This window comes from Coregonus clupeaformis, chromosome 11, assembly GCF_020615455.1.
Source record: "Coregonus clupeaformis isolate EN_2021a chromosome 11, ASM2061545v1, whole genome shotgun sequence".
Classification (NCBI taxonomy): domain Eukaryota; kingdom Metazoa; phylum Chordata; class Actinopteri; order Salmoniformes; family Salmonidae; genus Coregonus; species Coregonus clupeaformis.
In genome coordinates, this window is record NC_059202.1 from 31,121,244 (window position 1) to 31,143,185 (window position 21,942).

Here is a 21,942-nt window from a genome sequence, read left to right on the forward strand (position 1 = left end):
AACATTACGAACACCTGCTCTTTCCATGACAGACTGACCAGGTGAATCCAGGTGAAAGCTATGATCCCTTATTGATGTCATCTGTTAAATCCACTTCAATCAGTGTAGATGAAAGGGAGGAGACAGGTTAAAGAAGGATTTTTAAGCCTTCAGACAATTGAGACATGAATTGTGTATGTGTGCCATTCAGAGGGTGAATGGGCAAGACAAAAGATTTAAGTGCCTTTGAATGGGGCATGTTAGTAGGTGCCAGGCGCACCGGTTTGAGTGTGTCAAGAACTGCAACGCTGCTGGGTTTTTCACGCTCAACAGTTTCCCATGTGTATCAAGAATGGTCCACCACCCAAAGGACATCCAGCCAATGTCACAACTGTGGGAAGTCAACATGGGCCAGCATCCCTGTGAAACGCTTTCGAAACCTTGTAGAATCCATGCCCCGATTAATTGAGGCTGTTCTGAGGGCGGGCGGGGGGTTCAACTCAATATTAGGAAGGTGTTTTGTACACTCAGTGTATATTTTAATTCAGTTGTAAACCAATAAACCAGAGATAGCTTGTTTTACTGTAGCATCCCAAATATGAAAAAATTGCCTCTCAAATGCAGAATTGATATGAACTGAGCACACTGCAGACACAAGTTCTGAGTCCACTCCGTCGACTCTGAATTTAGAGAGAATTATTGCGGAAATCATTCTGCATGTAATATAATCCGTCTGATCTCCTGCCTGATCTCTTCTAACAATGTCTGAGGCTTGGCATGGATTTGCATAGCCTACTGTGTGATCTCTGATGTTATGAAGCATAATGGCAGTTTTATCCACCAACACAGTTTAGATTCTACACAGTTTTAACTCCTGTGGAAGATTTACTGTCATGATTACCTTTAATCGTGTCAGCTTTCATCTTTCCTACTTTCTTACACCGAATCACATAGGAATCAAAATAACTGTTAAATTAGATATTTTATTGGACAAAGAGTTAACTCTGCAACTGAAAATCAATGAACAGGTGTTACTTGGACTAAGGAAATGCAGAAGTGTAGACTGAATTAAAAAATAAAACAAAAAGAACACAGCTGCTGGAAAGTACAGTTTGACCCAAAAACCAAGCATTCTTCAAGAAGAACAACAGAACTCAAAACATAATAATACATTTTAAAAATAGCAGTTAACTCGAAGGTACAAAATACCTCTTCCGTACAACATTCATCGTTTTTTGCTGAGGGAGAAAGACAATCTCTGAACTTTGCAAAGAAGAAATCACTAAAATGAGAATGACGCAACTCACATGGCAACTCACATGGTAACTCACATGGAAACTTTTCAAACCATTTCCAAAACAGACATACAACTCAGACCACCTACAGATTCTAAATATCATCTTTCTATGGTATTTGAGCAAACAGAGTGGATTCTTGGTAAGGCGTAACCTGCTCTAGTCTACTCCCATTGGAGAGATACAGTGCTATGAAAAAGTATTTGCCCCCTTTCTAATTTTCTCTACTTTTGCATATTTGTGATACTGAATGTTATCAGATCTTCAACCAAAAGCTAATATTAGATAAAGGGAACATAAGTGAACAAATAACAGCAAAGCATGGTGGTGGTGGTGTGATGGTTTGGGGATGCTTTGCTGCCTCAGGACCTGGACGACTTGCATTAATAGAAGGAACCATGAATTCTGCTCTGTATCAGAGAATTCTACATGAGAATGTCAGACCATCCGTCTATGAGCTGAAGCTGAAGCGCAGCTGGGTCATGCAGCAAGACAATGATCCAAAACACACAATCAAGTCTACATGAAAATTGCTAAAAAGCAACAAATTTGAAGTTTTGGAATGGCCTAGTCAAAGTCCAGACCTAATCCCAATTGAGATGTTGTGGCAGTACTTGAAACGAGCAGTTCATGCTTGAAAACCCACACGTCACTGAGTTAAAGCAGTTCTGCATGGAAGAGTGGGCCAAAATTCCTCCACAGCGACGTGAGAGACTGATCAACAACTACAGGAAGCATTTGGTTGGAGTCATTGCAGCTAAAGGTGGCAAAAACATTTATTGAGTGTAAGGGGGCAATTACTTTTTCACACAGGGGAATTGGGTGTTGCATAACTTTGTTTATGAAATAAATGAAATAAATATGTAATTGTTGTGTTATTTGTTCACTTATGTTCCTTTTATCTAATATTAGGTTTTGGTTGAAGATCTGATAACATTCAGTATCACAAATATGCAAAAGTAGAGAAAATTAGAAAGGGGGCAAATACTTTTTCATAGCACTGTAGCACATGAACAATAAAGCACAGTAACAATCTATAAAATACAAAACGTGAATATATTATCCATATTTATCCAAAATGAGGACTGGTGAGGGTGTACAGAAGATTTTACAATTCTATAACACTGTCTATGCCTGGGTATTCTGGCAGGTTCAGATCGTATTTCTTCTGGATGTCATAAGGCAGGAAGCGTCCCGCCAAGTAGTGCTTCCCCGTGAAACTGGTGGCGCATCTCTTTGGTGCCATAAGCGAGATCAGGACGTCTGGGTTGATCCCATCTGAGGTCACCTGGTCCACATCCCAACCTTTAATAAACAGAGAAATGATGATCACCATTTTAATTCCATCTCCATTGATGGGGCAACTAGCCTGCTGACATCTACTAGCTATGTCACGTGAAATAACATAATGGAGAGAGTGAGTATCTCACTTGATCTTCTCCTTTCAACTTTAATCGGCATTTAATATCTTACAGATGAGACACCTGCCAGGTAGCAGCATTCCAGAACAAATGAAATGGGGAGAGGGTGTGATATAATGGGCCAAATAGATGTACTGCACTTAGCTACATGCTTTACTATCTCAGTCCATCCAGGTTGGCCTCAACAGCTCAGCAGTGTTGAGGATGACTTGAGGTTGATCTGACAAAGGCTATCGCAGCTGCAAATGTGGTCAGGTGTATTGTGGAGCACACATGAGACTGCTGAGGGGAGAATGGCTCATAGTAATGTCTGGAATGGAGTGAATGGAATGGTATCAGGCACTGCATCGCAGTGCTAGCTGTGCCACTAGAGATCCTGTTTCGAATCCAGGCTCTGTCGTAGCCGGCCGTGACCGGGAGACCCATGGGGCGGCGCACAATTGGCCCAGCGTTGTCCAGGGTAGGGGAGGGAATGGCCGGCAGGGATGTAGCTCAGTTTGGTAGAGCATGGCATTTGCAACGCCAGGGTTGTGGGTTCGATTCCCACGGGGGGCCAGTATGAAAAATAAAAAAGTATATATAAAAAAATAATGTATGCACTCACTAACTGTAAGTCGGTCTCTGGATAAGAGCGTCTGCTAAATGACTAAAATGTAAAATGTATCAAATACATGGAAACCATGTGTTTGATGAGTTCGATACCATTCCATTGACTCCATTTTAGACATTACTATGAGCCCGTCCTCCCCAATCAAGGTGCCACCAACCTCCTGTGGTAGAGCATGTACAGGCTCTTCTTTTTCATATGGCTTATTCGTGTTTAGCTCAGAGCTAAAATCCTGTTTTGGGCAAATTTCTGTACATCTGTGCAACACTGGTACATGTTGAATGTGCAGCAGAGCGCTCAGCCTTACCTGAGGGTATGTCCACACTGACGATGGGGATCTTGACCTGCTTCAGAGTGACTAGGATGCCAGCGTAGGGCTCCTTCACGTCTGTGTGGTCAGTCTCTGGCCCCAGGATGGCATCGATCACCAGGTTATAGGCATCGTTGATCAACTGCACCTGAATACACAACCATAACACAACCACAACTCAAACTCTGATCAACACCTGAACACACAACCACAACACAACCACAACCCAAACTCTGATCAACACCTGAACACACAACCATAACACAACCACAACCCAAACTCTGATCAACACCTGAACACACAACCATAACACAACCACAACCCAAACTCTGATCAACACCTGAACACACAACCATAACACAACCACAACCCAAACTCTGATCAACACCTGAACACACAACCATAACACAACCACAACCCAAACTCTGATCAACACCTGAACACACAACCATAACACAACCACAACCCAAACTCTGATCAACACCTGAACACACAACCATAACACAACCACAACCCAAACTCTGGTCAGCATCTAGACAAGAGCTTTACATTGTGCTCACAGCTCCAGCAAGGTGCACTTTCATAAATCAGTTACGCTAGCAGATGTTTAATTCAAGTTTAATTCAAGGATTCATTTGTGTCTATAAAAAGTATAAGACATAAATTAATACTTGAATTAAACTTGACATCTAACATTTAATGTTTTATGGTCCTTTTTTATGTTGCTCACCTCTGTTGGGAGATAGGAGAGGAATGGGATGTCCATCTTCTCACACTGAACTGTGAAGTCCTGGTGAATGGTGTGAGGGGTGCGTTTGGGATAGTAGATGGTGGGCTCATACTCCTGTTGAAAGGAGAGAGAGAGAGAGAGAGAGAGAGAGAGAGAGAGTGAGAGAGAGAGAGAGAGAGAGAGAGAGAGAGATAGAGAGATAGAGAGAGAGAGAGAGAGAGAGAGAGAGAGAGAGAGAGAGAGAGAGAGAGAGAGAGAGAGAGAGAGAGAGAGAGAGAGAGAGAGAGAGAGAGAGAGAGAGAGAGAGAGAGAGAGAGAGAGAGAGAGAGAGAGAGAGAGAGAGAGAGAGAGAGAGAGAGAGAGAGAGAGAGAGAGAGAGAGAGAGAGAGAGAGAGAATGACACAGAGTTAAAGGAAAAGTATATGAAAATGAAGTATGAATGAAATATTCTGTAACCATATAAATTAATACAGGCCCTCTAACAAGGTGACAATTTAAGAGAGAACATACTTTGCTGTTTTCCTACCCCTCTCTCCCTCTGGTCTGTCGGTCTGTGTGTAGATCAGGGCTGGACAGACAGACAGAGACTGGTTAGCACAGCGTTGTACGCCTACTAGCCCTCTGGACTCTGGGATGACTAAACTACACCTACATGATTAATGATAGATGTTTAGGGAGAGTGGAAAGCCAGACACCTGTGGCTTGTGATGTTAAACGATGGCCAGCCGTGATCCCCACCGCTAATGGGCCTCAATCACAGTGATAAATAGTCTATGTGAAAGGGCCTCAGTGTGCTGCTGTGTTTTCTGGTCATGCTGGGTATGTAAACCAGGCAGTGAGAGGTTCAGGTCCCTCCATTTCTGACTAGCTGGCCCTGGTCAGTCAGAGGGGGAAGTGGTCTGTCAGCCCAGACGTCGGTCCACATGCTCCAACTCGCTCCTGGGAGACATTAAACCAATCAGGCTTCAACGACAGTGGCCGGAGAACGGGAAACTGACGTCATCTTTCATAACCGCCGCTAAAGAACCCAGAGAGAGACGTCCCTCTAGGGTGGCTGCGACCCCTTAGTGACCCCTTGGTGCCCTGACCTAGAAAAGGTTACAGCGTCAACATGAGACAGACATACCTCGGGGACGGAGGCACCATCAGGACGCTCTCTAGCGTCAACAAGTGTCAACTAAGAGGCATACAGGAGAAATTAGGTATGACTACAAGTTACAGACAGGTCACACGCCTTTTCTTGTTGATGTTAAGCGTTCCCACCGTTGAACTTCCTCTTCCTGAAAGATGAGCATTCTGAGTAGGCCTTGAAGGAGCGTCTTCTCTTTGGTCACAGTCCGTTGAGATTCACGGTGGTTTGTTTAAACAGTGACACAAAGGCCACATTGAAAAGACATTGTAGAATCTCTGGGATTCATCAGTCATGTGATAAACTTGATTCTTTCAGACACCGAGGTGTTTTTGTTCACAAGAAACACGAAAGAACCGCATTATGTTCCGAAAGAACTGTAGAACATCATGTGCATCCTCCCTTGCCTGAACAACAGGGTGGACTAACGGTCACAGACATAATCATATTCAGACAGAATCTGATGAAGATGAGCTTTGACTTGGGGACTATTTGTCTTTTCTGTGTGCAATATTTTGCCTCACCATTTATTTAGCAGTGGAAAGAACCACAGATGCATGCCAAACATACTGAGACACATGCTAGCTCAGTGAACATGGATGGCTAGCCCAGGACTGCCCAGGACTGTATTTTAGTCACTGCCACTCAGACATTGCTCGTCCTAATATTATTTTACTTTTAGATTTGTGTGTATTGTTGTGAATTGTTAGATACTACTGCACTGTTGGAGCTAGGAACACAAGCATTTCACTACACCCGTAATAACATCTGCTAAATATGTGTATGTGACCAATAAAAATGGATATGATTTGATTTTGATTTGAAATCAGTCTGGTTTAACTAATTTGCCAGTGGCCAAATAGTAATCTACGCTCTGTTTAATCAAATGTACAGTTCCCAGATCAGAGCTAAAGACCTTGGTCTTATCTGCTGCAGTGCACTACCTCTTTAAGACCTGAACTTGTGAATCCTGCATGGAATAAGACTAATGGGATTCAACGGTCAGGGATTCATCGACTGATGATTTCTTTATTTGGATCGAAGTTATGTGGAAGTGCTTTATTCATTCCTGGAATCCTGGTGTAAAATATATCTGTGTTGACCCCAGGCCCAGTCACTGCCCTGAGAGCTTCACAGACAGTCATCTTGCAACTTTAACAGCTGCTGTCAACATGGTTTTAATCAGATATATCGATGCTCCATATATTTGCCATTTCAGACACATTTGGTGAAGTTATATAGATACATTCTGTTCTAAGGCAGGAAAACCAAAACGCATTTATGGTTTAGGCCAAATAGAATAAAGATAGTAGACTTGCCTCACTATATCATAACGTGTAAATCCTTATTCAAATTATGTTTTTAGTTAATGTACTGTAATCGTCTGTAATATTGCAATAAATGTCTTCACACCACAGAACAGCATATCCACAGTCATGCAAACTAATGTGACTAAAGTAATGACATCACCAACATGACATCATGGTACGCTACCAGTGCCAACTGTAACCAGACAGTATTTAATGAGGGTAACAATGAAGTGATGCCATCGACATTTTCAATCCCGTAATGGATCAATTAATCATTAAGGTCTATTTATAGATTTTATGAAAATCTCCTAAACATAGTGGAAGCCTTGTTACTTTATCCTGCAATAAACTCACTGAACCATTTCTTTCATTAGTAACTATAGTCTGATATTGTCCACATGGCCATGTGTGTGAGATGGCTGGTGTGTGCATGGCCAGTGCAGTCTTCTGTGGTATACTTACAAATATGCGTAGGTGGCGGGCACACACCAGGCCGATGGAGCCGTTCTGGTCAGGACCACAGACCACCAACACTGTTGGCTGCTTCTTACCCAGGGAGGTCAGAGGAAAGGCCTGGAGGGAGAGAGAGACAGAGAGTGAGACAGAAACATCACCAGTTAGCCTAGTAGACTCATTGTCCAGTGTACAGGTCATTACATCCGCCAGACTGACCCTCCATCACTGTCAGACTCTCTCCTTCGCGTGCCAGGGACGCCATGCCATGGCCAGGGGAAATGGCACCCAGGTCTTTTTTTAATGACAGAAAGCACCAAACTCATTAAAATAACCCTGACAGGAATGAAAAAAAAACCAGAGCCGGACACCACAGGTTGCTCCCTTTAAATAACACACTACTTTCCATCAGGCCTGAGCCATGAGTTTCCCCACTGGGCCACTGGCATCTCCCCTTCTCTGTTTTACAGGGGCAGAGCACATACCCCAGTAAATCCCCTCACACGTCCTTAAGAGAGGCAGCAAAGGTATCCGCCACTTTATCCCGCTGGAGACGGCATGTTGACTTAAGTGGTCCAATCTTCCTCCTCACACCTAAATAGAATCAGTAGGGGAGTGAAACATGTAGTGTTGCTAGCTACTAGCAACATCACAGCTAAAGGTGTCTCACCTCACTTTCCAACAGCTTTACCAAACCAAATGTGTAGCCTAACACTAAGTATTATACTGGACCACTTTCAATATGGCCGCTAAAACCGGGACTCTAAATGGAGTGGTACATTACCGTGCAACAAATGGAGCCATACTCTAATTGCTGTATCAGATTAATACAGACATGAAAGCATTAATTACAGTAATTATGCCGGTAGAAGAGAGACAGCAGCCATTATCTGTAACATAAATGTTCTGTCTGGGAGCAGATACACTCTAAATGAGATGAAAGAAGGATGGTAATGGCGGCATCGAGTCTGTGAGGTGGAAGGATAATGACGGCAGCAGAAGCTACATTCTGCGCGTAGCGAGAAAGAGGAAAGAGATAGGCAACATTTTCTTATCTAAGTGGCTGAAACAGATGAAACGGCTTCCTGGTGTCATTAAGGGTGTAGTAGTGTGTCTCCTGCTGTGCAACAGGGTTTTCATGTGTGTCTCTCGCTGCGCTGATGTGATGACACCCTCTCTGACCTGTTCCCCTGTGGTAAATGCTAACGCTAATTAGCACCGTAGCCCAATAAGGACCAGCCATCTCTGATAGGAGTGGAAGTGACATTCAATATGCACATACTGTGAATGCAGTGTGAAACCTGAGTGCCTTTTACAGCAGCATCCTCTTATCTTTTCTATCTTATCTCACCTTGCTTTAGGATTAGGCCATTAGCGCTAACAGAATGATTAAAGACTAATGAGAGCACCAGCTGTTCCGGATGACTATGTGATCACGCTCTCCGTAGCCGATGTGAGTAAGACTTTTAAGCAGGTCAACATTCACAAGGCCGCAGGGCCAGACGGATTACCAGGACGTGTACTCCGAGCATGTGCTGACCAACTGGCAAGTGTCTTCACTGACATTTTCAACATGTCCCTGACTGAGTCTGTAATACCAACATGTTTCAAGCAGACCACCATAGTCCCCGTGCCCAAGGACTCTAAGATAACCTGCCTAAATGACTACCGACCCGTAGCACTGACGTCTGTAGCCATGAAGTGCTTTGAAAGGCTGGTCATGGCTCACATCAACAGCATTATCCCAGAAACCCTAGACCCACTCCAATTTGCATACCGCCCAACAGATCCACAGATGATGCAATCTCTATTGCACTCCACACTGCCCTTTCCCACCTGGACAAGAGGAACACCTACGTGAGAATGCTATTCATTGACTACAGCTCAGCATTCAACACCATAGTGCCCTCTAAGCTCATCACTAAGCTAAGGATCCTGGGACTAAACACCTCCCTCTGCAACTGGATCCTGGACTTCCTGACGGGCCGCCCCCAGGTGGTAAGGGTAGGTAACAACACATCTGCCACACTGATCCTCAACACGGGGGCCCCTCAGGGGTGCGTGCTCAGTCCCCTCCTGTACTCTCTGTTCACCCATGACTGCATGGCCAGGCACAACTCCAACACCATCATTAAGTTTGCCGACGACACAACAGTGGTAGGCCTGATCACCGACAACGATGAGACAGCCTATAGGGAGGAGGTCAGAGATCTGGTCGTGTGGTGCCAGGACAACAACCCCTCCCTCAACGTGACCAAGACAAAGGAGATGATTGTGGACTACAGGAAAAAAAAGAGGACTGGGCACGCCCCCATTCTCATCGACGGGGCTGTAGTGGAACAGGTTGAGAGCTTCAAGTTCCTTGGTGTCCACATCACCAACGAACTATCATGGTCCAAACACACCAAGACAGTCGTGAAGAGGGCACGACAAAGCCTATTCCCCCTCAGGAGACTAAAAAGATTTGGCATGGGTCCTCAGATCCTCAAAAAAATTCTACAGCTGCACCATCGAGAGCATCCTGACTGGTTGCATCACCGCCTGGTATGGCAACTGCTTGGCCTCCGACCGCAAGGCACTACAGAGGGTAGTGCGTACGGCCCAGTACATCACTGGGGCAAAGCTTCCTGCCATCCAGGACCTCTATACCAGGCGGTGTCAGAGGAAGGCCCTCAAAATTGTCAAAGACTCCAGCCACCCTAGTCATAGACTGTTCTCTCTGCTACCGCACGGCAAGCGGTACCGGAGTGCCAAGTCTAGGTCCAATAGACTTCTCAACAGCTTCTACCCCCAAGCCATAAGACTCCTGAACAGCTAATCATGGCTACCCGGACTATTTGCAATGCCCCCACCCCATCCTTTTTTACGCTGCTGCTACTCTGTTAAGTATTTATGCATAGTCACTTTAACTCTACCCACATGTACATATTACCTCAACTACCTCAACTAGCCGGTGCCCCGCACATTGACTCTGCAACGGTACCCCCCTGTATATATAGCCTCCCTACTGTCACTTTATTTTACTTCTGCTCTTTTTTTTCTCAACACTCTTTTTTGTTGTTGTTGTTTTATTTTTACTTTTTTTGTTTAAAATAAATGCACTGTTGGTTAAGGGCTGTAAGTAAGCATTTCACTGTAATGTCTGCACCTGTTGTATTCGGCGCATGTGACCAATAAAATTTGATTTGATTTGATTTGATTTAAAGAGATGGTCGTTTCAGTAGATGTCGAAAATTCACATCCAGTGGAACAAGCTGGTTTTAGAGGAGCAGCATGCCCTGGTCTGGGTTTAGTAGTCAGGGTGTAGCCCTGCTACCCTGCTACCATGCTACCCTGCTACCCTGCCCCTTGCTCCTATCTGGAGGAATGCTGTTATGTCAGCTCATGGTACCTATCCTCATACACGTGCGCACACGCATGCACACGTACGTACGCACGCACGCATGCACACACACACACACACACACACACACACACACACACACACACACACACACACACACACACACAGGAGCAATGGCTGTATTGACTCTAATAAGGTCCCAGAGGCTAAGCCTACTTTTAATTTTATTTTACAAGGTAAGTTGACTGAGAGAGGAGGGGGGATCAGAGCTAAAGACCTGATATCCATAGTAATGAGGTACATTATATCAGGGATGGGCAACTGGCGGCCTGCCCTTTCGTAGGCCCGTGGACCAATAAACGAAAAAATGTTTTGTTCATGTCAGCAATTTTGTTTTTGATTGGTAAGTTAGCTGACCGCTAGACTATATAAACTTGTAGCAAGCATGGCCAAATTACGAACCGGGGTGTGGCCCATTGATCATCAGTTATCATATTAAAAACTGCAAACATTTGCCTCCACCCTATGACAAAATGTGCATAATTTCAGGAAATTATCTGTAAAACTGCCAAAAAAAATCTGCGCCCCATGGCAAAATGAGTAAAATTGCATAAAATTTGTTATAACATTTTTGTGGCCCCCACCCCCATCAAAGTTGCCCATCCCTGCACTATAGGGCCTCTACTCTCATCCACCTGATACACACACACACACACACACACACACACACAGACACAGACACACACACCACACACACAAACACATACATGCCCCCACACACACACGTGTCCCACACCACGTGTCCCACACCGACGTGTCCCACACCCACGTGTCCCACCACACACACACATGCCCCCACACCCATGTGTCCCACCACACGACACACACACACACATGCCCCCACACCCACATGCCCCCACACCCACGTGTCCCACCACACGACACACACACACACACACATGCCCCCACACCCACATGCCCCCACACCCACGTGTCCCACCACACGACACACACACACACACACATGCCCCCACACCCACATGCCCCCACACACACACGTGTCCCACACCACGTGTCCCACACCGACGTGTCCCACACCCACGTGTCCCACCACACACACACACACACATGCCCCCACACCCACGTGTCCCACCACACGACACACACACACACACATGCCCCCACACCCACATGCCCCCACACCCACGTGTCCCACCACACGACACACACACACACACATGCCCCCACACCCACATGCCCCCACACCCACGTGTCCCACCACACGACACACACACACACACATGCCCCCACACCCACATGCCCCCACACCCACGTGTCCCACCACACGACACACACACACACACATGCCCCCACACACACATGCCCCCACACCCACATGCCCCCCACACCCATGTGTCCCACCCACACACACACACACACACACATGCCCCCCCACACACACATGCCCCCACACCCACATGCCCCCCACACCCACGTGTCCCACCACACGACACACACACACACACATGCCCCCACACACACATGCCCCCACACCCACATGCCCCCACACCCACGTGTCCCACCACACGACACACACACACACACATGCCCCCACACCCACATGCCCCCACACCCATGTGTCCCACCACACACACACACACACACACATGCCCCCACACACACATGCCCCCACACCCACATGCCCCCCACACCCACATGCCCCCCACACCCACGTGTCCCACCACACCCACGTGTCCCACCACACCCACATGCCCCCCACACCCATGTGTCCCACCACACCCACATGCCCCCACACCCACGTGTCCCACCACACCCACGTGTCCCCACACCCACATGCCCCCACACCCATGTGTCCCACCACACCCACATGCCCCCACACCCACATGCCCCCACACCCACGTGTCCCACCACACCCACGTGTCCCACCACACCCACATGCCCCCACACCCATGTGTCCCACCACACCCACATGCCCCCACACCCACGTGTCCCACCACACCCACGTGTCCCCACACCCACATGCCCCCACACCCATGTGTCCCACCACACCCACATGCCCCCACACCCACATGCCCCCACACCCACGTGTCCCACCACACCCACGTGTCCCACCACACCCACATGCCCCCCACACCCATGTGTCCCACCACACCCACATGCCCCCCACACCCACGTGTCCCACCACACCCACGTGTCCCCACACCCACATGCCCCCCACACCCATGTGTCCCACCACACCCACATGCCCCCACACCCACATGCCCCCCACACCCATGTGTCCCACCACACCCACGTGTCCCACCACACCCACATGCCCCCACACCCACATGCCCCCACACCCACATGCCCCCACACCCATGTGTCCCACCACACCCACGTGTCCCACCACACCCACGTGTCCCCACACCCACATGCCCCCCACACCCATGTGTCCCACCACACCCACATGCCCCCACACCCACATGCCCCCACACCCATGTGTCCCACCACACCCACATGCCCCCACACCCACATGCCCCCACACCCATGTGTCCCACCACACCCACATGCCCCCCACACCCACATGCCCCCACACCCATGTGTCCCACCACACCCACATGCCCCCCACACCCACATGCCCCCACACCCACATGCCCCCACACCCATGTGTCCCACCACACCCACATGCCCCCACACCCACATGCCCCCACACCCATGTGTCCCACCACACCCACGTGTCCCACCACACCCACGTGTCCCCACACCCACATGCCCCCACACCCATGTGTCCCACCACACCCACATGCCCCCCACACCCACATGCCCCCACACCCATGTGTCCCACCACACCCACATGCCCCCACACCCACATGCCCCCACACCCATGTGTCCCACCACACCCACATGCCCCCACACCCACATGCCCCCACACCCATGTGTCCCACCACACCCACATGCCCCCACACCCACATGCCCCCCACACCCACATGCCCCCACACCCATGTGTCCCACCACACCCACATGCCCCCACACCCACATGCCCCCCCACCCATGTGTCCCACCACACCCACGTGTCCCACCACACCCACGTGTCCCCACACCCACATGCCCCCACACCCATGTGTCCCACCACACCCACATGCCCCCACACCCACATGCCCCCACACCCATGTGTCCCACCACACCCACATGCCCCCACACCCACATGCCCCCACACCCATGTGTCCCACCACACCCACATGCCCCCCACACCCACATGCCCCCACACCCACGTGTCCCACCACACCCATGTGTCCCACCACACCCACATGCCCCCACACCCACATGCCCCCACACCCATGTGTCCCACCACACCCACATGCCCCCACACCCACATGCCCCCACACCCATGTGTCCCACCACACCCACATGCCCCCCACACCCACATGCCCCCACACCCATGTGTCCCACCACACCCACATGCCCCCACACCCACATGCCCCCCACACCCATGTGTCCCACCACACCCACATGCCCCCACACCCACATGCCCCCACACCCATGTGTCCCACCACACCCACATGCCCCCCACACCCACATGCCCCCACACCCATGTGTCCCACCACACCCACATGCCCCCACACCCACATGCCCCCACACCCATGTGTCCCACCACACCCACATGCCCCCCACACCCACATGCCCCCCACACCCATGTGTCCCACCACACCCACATGCCCCCCACACCCACATGCCCCCACACCCACGTGTCCCACCACACCCACATGCCCCCACACCCATGTGTCCCACCACACCCACATGCCCCCACACCCACATGCCCCCACACCCACGTGTCCCACCACACCCACACACCCCCACACCCATGTGTCCCCCCACACCCACAAATACAAACACATAAACGGATGATTCCTCACAAAACTAGAACAAAAAAATACTGTGATATTTTGTATTTTCACAAAATACCTTTTTATATTTTTCAATATTCATAAATTAATGTATAAAAAAAATAAAAAATATATAAATACGACTCATATTACAGAGCAGGTGATAAAGCTTCGTATTACACATTTTTGCTTTGTAGCATCTACAGATGAAACATTATGGAGCCTGGGTAAGGCCAAAATGGCACAAATATTCCAACTTCAATTAATTATTTCTCAATTATGCTTTAAGATACAAATGTCAAACATATGTCAACAATCTTTCCTCCAAAGGACCCTTTTATGGATTACATTTCGTGAAAATCCCAAATATCATGGTCTTTTTTTAATCTAGTTTCGTGAGGAATCACCCAAACATAAACATACAGCTACACACTCCTGATGAAAGCTGAGCAGGATAATCAATGTGTTTTTCAAATGGACACGTTGACATATTGAACACATCTTGAGTAGACAGAACAGGGACCCAGGGACAACAGACTCCAGCGTTTACTGCTCCGTGGAAGCGGAACATTCTTTGTCTCCCCAGGTGCTGAAAGGCCTTTGCCTGCTATCCTAACCCCTTGGCTGAACACAGGCGCTGCACTCACGCACACCAGATCACAGAGGAACACCACTGAGATGGACCCTTGATGGGCCCGTGTGGTTGCTGCCAGGGAGGTTGGATGTCTTTGGACGTATATGGAGCGTTTACTCTGTGAGAAATTAATGTTATCTGGCAACCGCAACCACTGCAGTGAAATCACAAAGCCCTACTACTGCACTTTTCCTTAATAACAGTGATTTAATGCGTGTGGGTGCAGTAGCCCCTGGCCGCTCCGGGCCCAGGCCGAGCCAGGCACTGTTTGTCTAGCTACAGTATGTGTGCTGCGGCTGGGTCCGCTCTAGCCATGGACCATTGGCTTTTGGTGATAATGGTGGTAGGTGGATGTGGTTGAGGTAATCAGACGCTCTGAGGGGAGCACTCACTCTTTCTTGGTCTCTTTCTCTCTCTCTTTTTCTCTGACAGGAAAGTGTCTCATATGTCTGGAAGCTCAGGGAACATTAATCACACCACACTGGGTTCTTGTGGAGGAAACGACTACAGGGTTAAACCAACCGACCATCTGGTCAAAGGAACCGCATGTGTTACTGACAGCTCCACACTCCATACCCTGCTACTGCTGACCACAGGCAGTCTGGCTGGGAGAACTAACTTACAGGATGCTCACCACACATTACACAAAGAGACGAACACACATACACACACACACATGTAGGGGTCTGATGTAAGGGGCATGTGGACTTGCCAGACTGGCTCCCAGCAGAGGAGCAGATCAGTCTCTCATCAGGCCCAGTAGTGAACAGAGGAACAGAGGCTCTGGTGTGCCTCAGGATTTATGGAGCAGAGACACAGCACTGATGAGAGGGACAGTTATCCCACAACTGTAAGTAAAGACCCAGTCAACACAAAAAAACAAGTTTTTTCCAAAAACACAGAGAACAGAACAGTCCCTGTGTGTTCCCTAAATCTCTATTCACAGTTCATATGTCACGAGCCCTTAGAAAGTTGCATGGTTTTGAAATACTATTAGGTGAAACAGCATCAGAGACTGGGAATGGGAGAGAGGGATGGATGGATGGATAGATAGATGGATGGATGGAAGGAAGGATGGCACAGCCAGAAGAGGACTGGCCACCCCTCAGAGCCTGGTTCCTCTTTAGGTTGCTTCCTAGGTTCCTGCCTTTCTAGGGAGTTTTTCCTAGCCACCGTGCTTCTACATCTGCATTGCTTGCTGTTTGGGGGTTTAGGCTGGGTTTCTGTATAAACACTTTGTGACATCTGCTGATGTAAAAAGGGATTTATAAATACATTTGATTGATTGATTGATTGATGGATACATGGATTGATGAGTAGCCCGAAAAAGGTGATTATTGGAGAGAGGAAGGAAAAAGGAGTGGGGGGATAAGGGTGGTACATACAGTACCTTGGTGATGGCGATGGCACAGGCATGCCCCCAGATCTCTATCAGCTGCTGCTGGCCAAACCTGTAGTCCCTCACCAGCTCTGTCTCAATGGCTGCTGTCTCCACTTTACTGTAGGGAAACACAACACAGAGCAATAGCATTAGCATCATCAATCAGATTCAATCAATCACAATTCAATTATATATTGTGTACGGTAGCACTGTTTATGCATCTCTCAGCAAACTAGACCTAAACCTCAAAAACATCTGTTGCTGTGTTGCGTGTTAGATTAAATGCTTGGTTGGGGATTGTCTGATGCCTGAGGTATTTCCTTTGAGTGTAAAGACACTACCAAGTTGAAGTTTATGAAGTAGGTATTTACATGGCTCTGAAACAGGTATACAGGTAAGGCTGACAGTTGAAACAGGTCCAGGCCTGAACTGATGTCATAATACTGGCATGTGGGCTCTTTAAACCAGAGAGGGAGCTGCTGTGGAAACACAGAGAAAGTACACTATTCCATATTACACTAGAGACACCTGGTGGAGAGCTGGAGTACTACATCAATACTTTCTCTGAATACATTTTTACATTTTTAGTCATTTAGCAGACGCTCTTATCCAGAGCGACTTACAGTTAGTGAGTGCATACCTTTTCATACTGGCCCCCCGTGGGAAACGAACCCACAACCCTGGCGTTGCAAGCGCCATGCTCTACCAACTGAGCTACAGGGGACTACGATGGAGAATATTATAATCAAAGCATATAGTATAATAACATACACTGAGTATCAGTGGCGGCTGGTGAAAAATATTCTCGGTGGGGCTGTGCCATACTTTTTTTTTCCTGTAACCATCGCGATATATTTTAACACAAACTGCAGGACAGCAGTGCTCAGTGAAACATTCAGTAATTATTTAATGCCAATATTAAAAAGTTGAGGCATTCTTACACAAAAACATATTACACAAACCCAAGCCTTTCATTTGCATTTAAAGTGAACTTTTCACCATTGGTAGTAAACAGGCAACGCAACAGGCATGCTGTCAGAACAGAGTGGAAAGTGGACATTAACATGAAATTATTATAAAGTTTATAGGAAATCTTACACTGTATAAAAGGATGTATAATATAGAAATGGATATCAAGTGGATGAACTCAAACCTTTGACTGGAAGAATAGCATACAGTATTTTATGATCATACTAAATGTGACTAATTGTTAATGTGCTCCAGAACTGCAACAATTAATTGATACAAAACAACATATATACAGTAATATTAGCAAAGACACTATTAAGACTTTCTAGAGTACCATATATAACTGGATTTTTTATGCTAAGGTCAACTATATACAAAGAAACATGCGGCCAGAGCTGCTCTGTGTGTGTGTGTCTGTCATCTTATTTGTACAGGAATTTTGCCCGTCTGTCCTTCTGAGTGGCAAACCTCTCAATGACCCTTTGATTAAAGTCAGGAATGTCCCTGACAAGTTTCTTCTCCATGGAGAGCATGGCCAGAGCGTTCAGGCGATCCTGTGTCATGCTGTTTCTCAGGAAGGTCTTGATCCTTTTCAGTGTAGAGAAGCACCTTTCTGACTCAGCAGTTGTCATGGGTGTGGTGATGAGGATCTTGAGGAGGCTGGCAGTCTCTGTGAAAGTGCTCTGAAGGTTGTTCTCCATGAAGAACTGGTACAGGGGCACTGCACCACTACAAGCCTTGAACTCACTGTTCTCATAGATGAGGGACAGTTCGGTTTTGAGCTTGGCTTTGTTCAACTTGGGGTACGCCTCCACGGTTGTTTCAAGAGCTGTATCGGGGAACTTCACACTGTGTTGTGGGAACAACTCTCCGTGCAATAGTGTTGCGCTGATGAGGTGCTGGGTGAAGGAGAACCTCTCTTTGGCATGACTCAGGATGGTATCACATACCTGTAAAAGATACATCATCAGCTTTAATTTGCAATTAAGCTATTTTGATGCAAGTGATCCTGACTGACACATGCCTATGTCCAACTCAAGTATATGATTACCAAGGTGCTGATTGTTCAGGGTTTTGGCTACATACTACCAGGCCTGAAAAAAGTTCTAGGGGGAAACACTGACAATTACATCACAACTTACCTCTATAGCCAACCTCTGTTGTTCTCCTGGTCCCAGCATCCTCCGTCGCTTGATGGGCTGTTGCTGCTCGTCAGATGCGCTGTCCCCACACAAAGAGGGAATTGAGGCCCTGGGTCCAAAAAATAAAGTTTAATTTGATAACTTGCAATCAGACTTCTTAACTCACTGTAATTCCCCCTCAACACACAACCAGTGACTTTTATATATATATATATATATATATATATATATATATATATATATATATATATATATATATATATATATATATAGACAGACAGACAGACAGACAGACAGATAGTGTGTATATACACACAAACTATGTCTAGTAACTGCTTTTAACCTGTGATGTACATAATTAACTGATGTTATTACGTTTTAAAGCCTTTTTCTATTACATTTGTGAGAGGGATGCAACATCATTTTGTTCTGCTGTGCACTTAGCAATAAAGTTAATCTTCAATAACAACTAGGCCTCTTCTAGAAATTGACCTGGTGGACACCTGAATAATTATTACAAACTGTGTAGTACTTTCCTGCATTATTATCAACGTCTGATTGTGTCTTCTCTTTCCTTTTAAAATACTAAAGCAAATATAATTGTGACGGCTCTATGATAATCACTCACTTTGATGACCAGACACATTTAGGCTTTTAAACTGTTGTAAGTGAACTATTCATCTTTCTAACAACATCTTTATCAGCCAATAGTAAATATAGTTATTTACCTGATTGTTAGCATGCTGTCTGTGAACCTCTGGACAAGTGCTTTAATGAAGACAGGGTCGATGTTCCTCTTCTGCAGCTGGCTGAAAAGCATGTCCACATTTGGCATGATCTTGTGGAACAGTGCCAGGAAAACAGAAAGCCTCGTCTTCGAGCATCCTCACAAAGCCCCCGCCTCTCTGACAGTCGGGGCATCAAAGTTCCCAGAGTCTCTGATGGTCTGGAAACACGTTAGGAGGTCATCCCTGTACTCGTACACAGTGTTTACAGCGCGACTGTGGAAGTTCCACCGTGTTGTAGAGGCTCTGGGGAGTCTATGCGCAACCACTTCGTCAAGCACGGTGGTTCGCTTGGGAGACCTGGAGAAGAAAGCAGAAAATCCTGCAAGGTCGGAAAGAAAGTGCCGATCCTGGGGATGCGTGAAGTAGCCTGCTGCATGATGAGGTTCAGCTGATGTGCATAGCAGTGGACGTGGTGCGCATTTTCGTACACATCCACTATTTTACGCTGCACTCCGCCGGTGGCTCCCCTCATCACACTTGCTCCGTCGTAAGCCTGGGCAATAAGTTTGGCCTTTTGTCCATGTGAGAGTATGGTGCTGAGCCTCTCCAGCAGCGCTGTAGCGATGGTGTCGGCGGTTGCGTTCTCGATCAAAATGAACTCGAAAACGCTCTTGGACGTTACTTTTAGCATCGATGTAGCGTATCACAAGCACCAACTGGCAGTGGGTGGAAAGCGTCAGTCGTCTCGTCAGCTTGAATGGCGATAAAATCAGCACTCTTTACTTCCTCCAGGATGTAATCCTTAAGCACTGACAGCATACAGTCCAACAGCTCGTTCTGTATCGTCTTTGACGTGCCCTTAAAAACGGTAGCTGTCTTCAGGTGCTCCTCCAGCACACTGTCGAGGAGGCAACAAAATCCACTAAGCCCCGGAAAATGCCGGGGGTTGTCCGAGGAGTCAGTCTCCTCGTGCCCACGCAAGGCCAACTCAAAAGCCCCACAGAACTTCACACAATCGATAATTTTTGGATAGAATGTGCCTGTTTTTATCCACCTCCTCATTGTGTTTCCTCACCGCAATCCTGTGGCCGTCATCCAGCTGCGTAGCAATGTTCACCCTTCCTAATACAGCTATCTTTACAGAGTTGTCCATGTGTGCCCTGGTGTTCTCATGTTTCTTTACCTTCTCTGACAGGTGCTTCATATCCCTCACTCCGGTACCTGTCCATGCTGAATCTGACCCCGTCGTTTTAAAAAGCAAGCACGGAAAGCAAAATAAAGCATTAGCATCAGTGCACCCAGCTAGCCAAGCCTTCCTGGTGTACCAGCTACGGGAGAAGCCGCGCATATACTGCTTCCCTTTCTCGCTAGCCTGCTGTCTGATTGAGAGGTCAGGTTGATCTGGGCCCAGCTCTTTCACCCGAACTTTCTCTGACAAAGTTCTCCTCTCAAACGGATCTTGGAGGAGAGATTTCACCGAGTTAGGGTTGGGTCTTGGAGGAGTAACGTTTGCGCTCGCCATTGTCGTCTAGTAAAAATGGCGCCACTGGAGCCCGGTCCTTATTTTATCAGGGGGCGAGCTTGGGGCGATAAAATAATTGCCCTCCTTGGATTCGATTTAAGATCGCTGATTGGCTACATTTTATGTCATACATTCATATCTTAAATTAGCAATTGGCTTAACTGCTACGTAGACCCGCCTCCTCGGGGCACTTTCTGTATCGCCCAGAGCTGACGAGGCGTTTGACAGGCAGAGGAAAGGTTGCGAATATGATTTTCTATCATATCTTACACATATTACTGTGTGCATTCCATATTTCAAACACACAAATATTGACATACTGATGTTTTTATTATTATTATTATTATTTTTATTTATTTCTTATTTTATTTTTTTAAATAATTTTATTTAAGGGGGCGGCGCCCTAGCGCCCTCTATCGGCCAGCCGCCACTGCTGAGTATACCAAACATTAGGAACACCTTTCCAATATTGAGTTGCACCCCCTCCCCCCTCAATTCGTTGGGGCATGGACTCTACAAGGTGTCTAAAGATTTCCACAGGGATGCTGGCCCATGTTGACTACAATGCTTCCCACAGTTGTGTAAAGTTGGCTGGATGTCCTTTGGGTGGTGGACCATTCTTGATACACACAGGAAACTTGAGCTTGAAAAGACCCAGCAGCGTTGCAGTTCTTGACACAAACCGGTGCGCCTGGCACCTACTACCATACCCTGTTCAAAGGCACGTACATCTTTTGTCTTGCCCATTCACCCTCTGAATGGCACACATACACAATCCATGTCTCAATTGTCTCAAGGATTAAAAATCCTTCTTTAACCTGTCTCCTCCCCTTCATCTAGACTGATTGAAGTGATTTTAACAAGTGACATCAATAAGGGATCAAAGCTTTCACCTGGATTCACTTGGTCCGTCTATGTCATGGAAAGAGGATGTTCTTAATGTTTTGAATACTCAGTGTATATAATGGAAAGAGGATATAATATAATAATAATATGCCATTTAGCAGACTCTTTTATCCAAAGCGACTTACAGTCATGTGTGCATACATCTTTACATATGGGTGGTCCCGGGGATCGAAACTCTACCCTGGCGTTACAAGCGCCG

The 21,942-nt window shown here is 47.1% G+C and overlaps 1 protein-coding gene across 1 annotated transcript in view; it reads right to left on the reverse strand.

The window, feature by feature from the left end:
- Positions 1-2,228: 2,228 nt before the first annotated feature.
- The window catches only part of LOC121576767 (yjeF N-terminal domain-containing 3-like), an 86,098-nt gene continuing 66,384 nt past the window's right edge, over positions 2,229-21,942 (reverse strand). Inside the window, exons 3-7 of the mRNA XM_041890205.1 lie at positions 16,486-16,594; positions 7,244-7,354; positions 4,343-4,456; positions 3,610-3,760; positions 2,229-2,579 (exon numbers count right to left, since the gene is read on the reverse strand). Of these exons, the coding sequence (XP_041746139.1) occupies positions 2,383-2,579; positions 3,610-3,760; positions 4,343-4,456; positions 7,244-7,354; positions 16,486-16,594 (682 nt within the window). The 3' untranslated portion in view covers positions 2,229-2,382. The remainder of the gene's footprint in view (positions 2,580-3,609; positions 3,761-4,342; positions 4,457-7,243; positions 7,355-16,485; positions 16,595-21,942) is intronic.